The 3,182-nt window shown below is 47.8% G+C and overlaps 1 protein-coding gene across 1 annotated transcript; it reads right to left on the minus strand.

Annotated features, from left to right (window-relative positions):
* LOC141837654 (beta-1,2-xylosyltransferase XYXT1-like) lies at nt 1-2,249 on the minus strand. The gene is made up of 5 exons (XM_074725024.1): nt 1,924-2,249; nt 1,779-1,832; nt 1,499-1,651; nt 1,376-1,420; nt 1-1,277 (listed from the first exon to the last, which is right to left on the minus strand). The coding sequence occupies exons 1-5, from the start codon at nt 2,063-2,065 to the stop codon at nt 103-105; spliced, it is 1,569 nt and encodes a 522-aa protein (XP_074581125.1). The 5' UTR covers nt 2,066-2,249; the 3' UTR covers nt 1-102.
* Nucleotides 2,250-3,182: the final 933 nt, after the last annotated feature.

A 3,182-nucleotide genomic window follows, 5' to 3' on the forward strand; every position in this document is an offset into this window, starting at 1 on the left:
TGAATCAATTTATATCTGTAAACTTTTAATTACTGTCGAGAAATTAATTATCCAACAAAATATGCACCAGCTCTGCTTGACTGCTTCGTCTTCCAGAGAGGTTTACTCCCTGAGAAGCTCGAGAGCCTTCTCAAGAACAGGCCGGAATCTATCCAAATCCAACCTGACGTTCTGCTTCTGCAAGTAAATCTCCCCCATTTTTTCCCACCCGAGCTTGTGGATCGATTGAGGATCCGTCAACACGGGATCGTCCCTCGGGTACAGCTCCGTCAGCGTGCTTTCGTCGGCGGTAATGGTGTATTCCAGGTACTTGAGCTCCATCGCCTTGGCTGGCTTCCCGAAGTAGGTTGTCGCGATCCATTCATGGCGGCCGAACGGCACCACCTGGATCACCACCGCGTTCGTCGGCAGGAACACCAGGTTGGTCAACCCCGCGCCGTGCACGCCCACCATCACGTCGCACGAGTTAACGATCTTTGAGAATTCCACCAAGTCCTTGGCGGCCTCCGACACCACCACCTCGAATCCGAGCTTCTCGGCCAGCTTGGCGATGTCGTCGGCGTTCATGAACTTTCTGCTCCGGGATCTCGCGATCAGCAGCAGCCGCGGCTTCTTCCCCGGTTGCGCTGCTAGTTTCAGCGCGTAGTCTCTGTTCAGCCCGTAGGTGCTCCTCATGAACTGCAGGAAGTTCGATATGGTGTACCCCATCGGCGACTTCGCCGGGTCGATGATCAAGTCCTGGTCGGCGCGGAGCCCCACGATGGTGCGCCCGAAACAATGCACGCGCGCGTCGTTGTCGAGGTCGATCGCGTCGTACCGAGAGAGCCGGCGGAAGTAATGGCCGAACTTGCCGATCATCCACAGCCGGTTGAGGTCGGCGACGACGAGGTGGACCTCGCCATCGAACTGGCGCACGGTCTGGAATAGCGGGACGAGCACGTCGGTGAAGTCGTGGAAGTGGTTGCCGACGTAGCCGCCCATCGAAAAGACGACGGCGGGGGCGGCGTGGTTGACATCGCAGCGGGGCGCGGCGGCGCGGTCCGAGGTCGAGCGAACAGTGACCGGCTTGATGATATCTGTCAAGCCGTGGTCCCACTTCCGGGCGTAGGGCTTGACCTGCCATGACTGTCGGTTGGCGGAGGGAGAGGCGGTGACGCGGAGAACGGAGGGCGAGCCTTTGCCGCCGGTGATGATTCTGATGTCGCCGTGGACGTCGCAAACATCGCACCGGTTGCTCGAAGTGTCGCACATTGGCTTTGAGTCTGATTCCTCCGGATCTAAATTCCGCGATCACGCGGAAGAAGAAGAAAAATCGAATTTTTAGATCAAATCTTGGTCGACAATCGGAAACAAATTCAGGAACAGAGTTGCTCACCTGTTTTCCTCGAACTGTTTACGACAAGAACCTTCTCGTTGCCATCTGCAAGAGAAGATGAAGACTGTAAAAAGAACATTTAAAAAAAAAAATTGTTTCTTGACGAGTTGGGGATTTTGCTACCTGTTGTAACTTCACTGACAGAGAACTCATTTCTTTGAGGGGGAATCTCAGATCCCGTAGAGGAAGAAACCCTTGCCGTCTCAATGGTTTCAGGATTTTCACAGAGATGTGACAATGCGCCGCCATGGCTGCACCTTGGCTCGCTCTGGTAATCTGTATCGAAAGATTGGCGAAAAGAAAAAAAAACACAACAATAAGCCAGAGAAAACTACACCAAGATCATCCACTTAGAACAGCTACACGCGAAGACCCACGGTCTCGTGATTCTGTTTCCACTCACCTATTTGTTGAGAAATCAAAGAATACGCTTCTTCTTTTGACATTGGAGAAGCCACTGCAATTCCATTAACCCTTTTTATCTATCATTTAACAGCAAACGCAAGACGAACACAAACCCACAAAGGGAATAACACAAGAACACATACTCGTAGGAAAAGCAAGCATGTCAGACTGGTACACCGTGACATAGGTGAGAGAGACCAGAAGGCATCCAATGAGCAGACCTACTCCCAAACTAAGAAGATCAAATCCTCTGTAGATCGAAGCTACCTTCATCTTCTCCGCCATCACTGCGTGCACTCTTCCAAAGCTGCTCAAAGCTTTGCCATCTTCTTCACGCGATCAAGAAGCAGCAGCAGCAGCTCTAAAAAGCTTTCCTTCTCCGCCTCAGGGAGGCCCTGAGGTGTGAAACGGAGCGCAATGTCAGATCAGGGAAACAAATTCTAAGTTTGGCGACGCTGTATATTGACCAATTACTCCGAATTGAAAAGCAAGTTGTTTTGTTTTCTTCCGTAACTTGGCTTGTGGTTTAATGGACGACCCAGATCGGTGGCCTCTAGCGGCCACCGCGTGGAAGACTGTGACGGCCAGTGGCGAGCGAAAGGGAAAGAAAGCACCGGAGCTAACTGTGGACTTTCTGCTAAAGATCGCAGTTCATTTCTGTTACATTCACCGACGAAGAGAAAAACTAGAGAATTATTAAACAATTAAACTCGTTGTTTCAAGACTTTTGGTCACTGGTAGTTGACCAATGATTAGATCATCGACGATCCTCAGTCGCAGCTGGTGTAAGTCCAAGGTGAGTTGCTGGGAAGGTCCATCACCGACGGTTGACGGCGATCGATCGCCGACGGTTTTGTTCTCTCTCTATTTTTCAATCCGTTTGATTTTTATTTTCGGAGTCCTCTTTTATTAAAAAGGTTTTAAATCGATCAAATTATTTAAATCGATGCCATCATGTCAATGCAATTTAGGTCGATATGCATTGTCTCTTTTCCGGTATAAGCATTGAACCTTGCCCATCCCTAGTCAAGGTTAGGCAAGTAGTCGAAAAAATTGAATTGATTGAGAAAGCAATAAATATCCAACACTGTTCAAACCCTAAAATAGGGTTCCTAATTTTAGGAACAATATCGAAACCTCCTAATTTTCATTATGGTCAAATTTGTACATGCAAATCAGACTTTTGTAAATTAAGGCATGGCATTGCTCATTATTGTGATAATATTATTAGTCCTGGTGTAAACAAATTTAGTATTTATTAATTTAAATATTCAATATGCTAACATTATGTTTAAATTTTTAATCAACAAATTTTTTAGCCCTCCGGATTTAATTAAGAGCTCTCTTAAATTCTATAAAATTTTCAATGATAGAGGAGTTTGAATTTTCCAATGTGAGGAAG

This window comes from Curcuma longa, chromosome 11, assembly GCF_044706935.1.
Source record: "Curcuma longa cultivar G26 ecotype Majalengka, Jawa Barat chromosome 11, ITB_CL_G26_1.1, whole genome shotgun sequence".
Taxonomy (NCBI): domain Eukaryota; kingdom Viridiplantae; phylum Streptophyta; class Magnoliopsida; order Zingiberales; family Zingiberaceae; genus Curcuma; species Curcuma longa.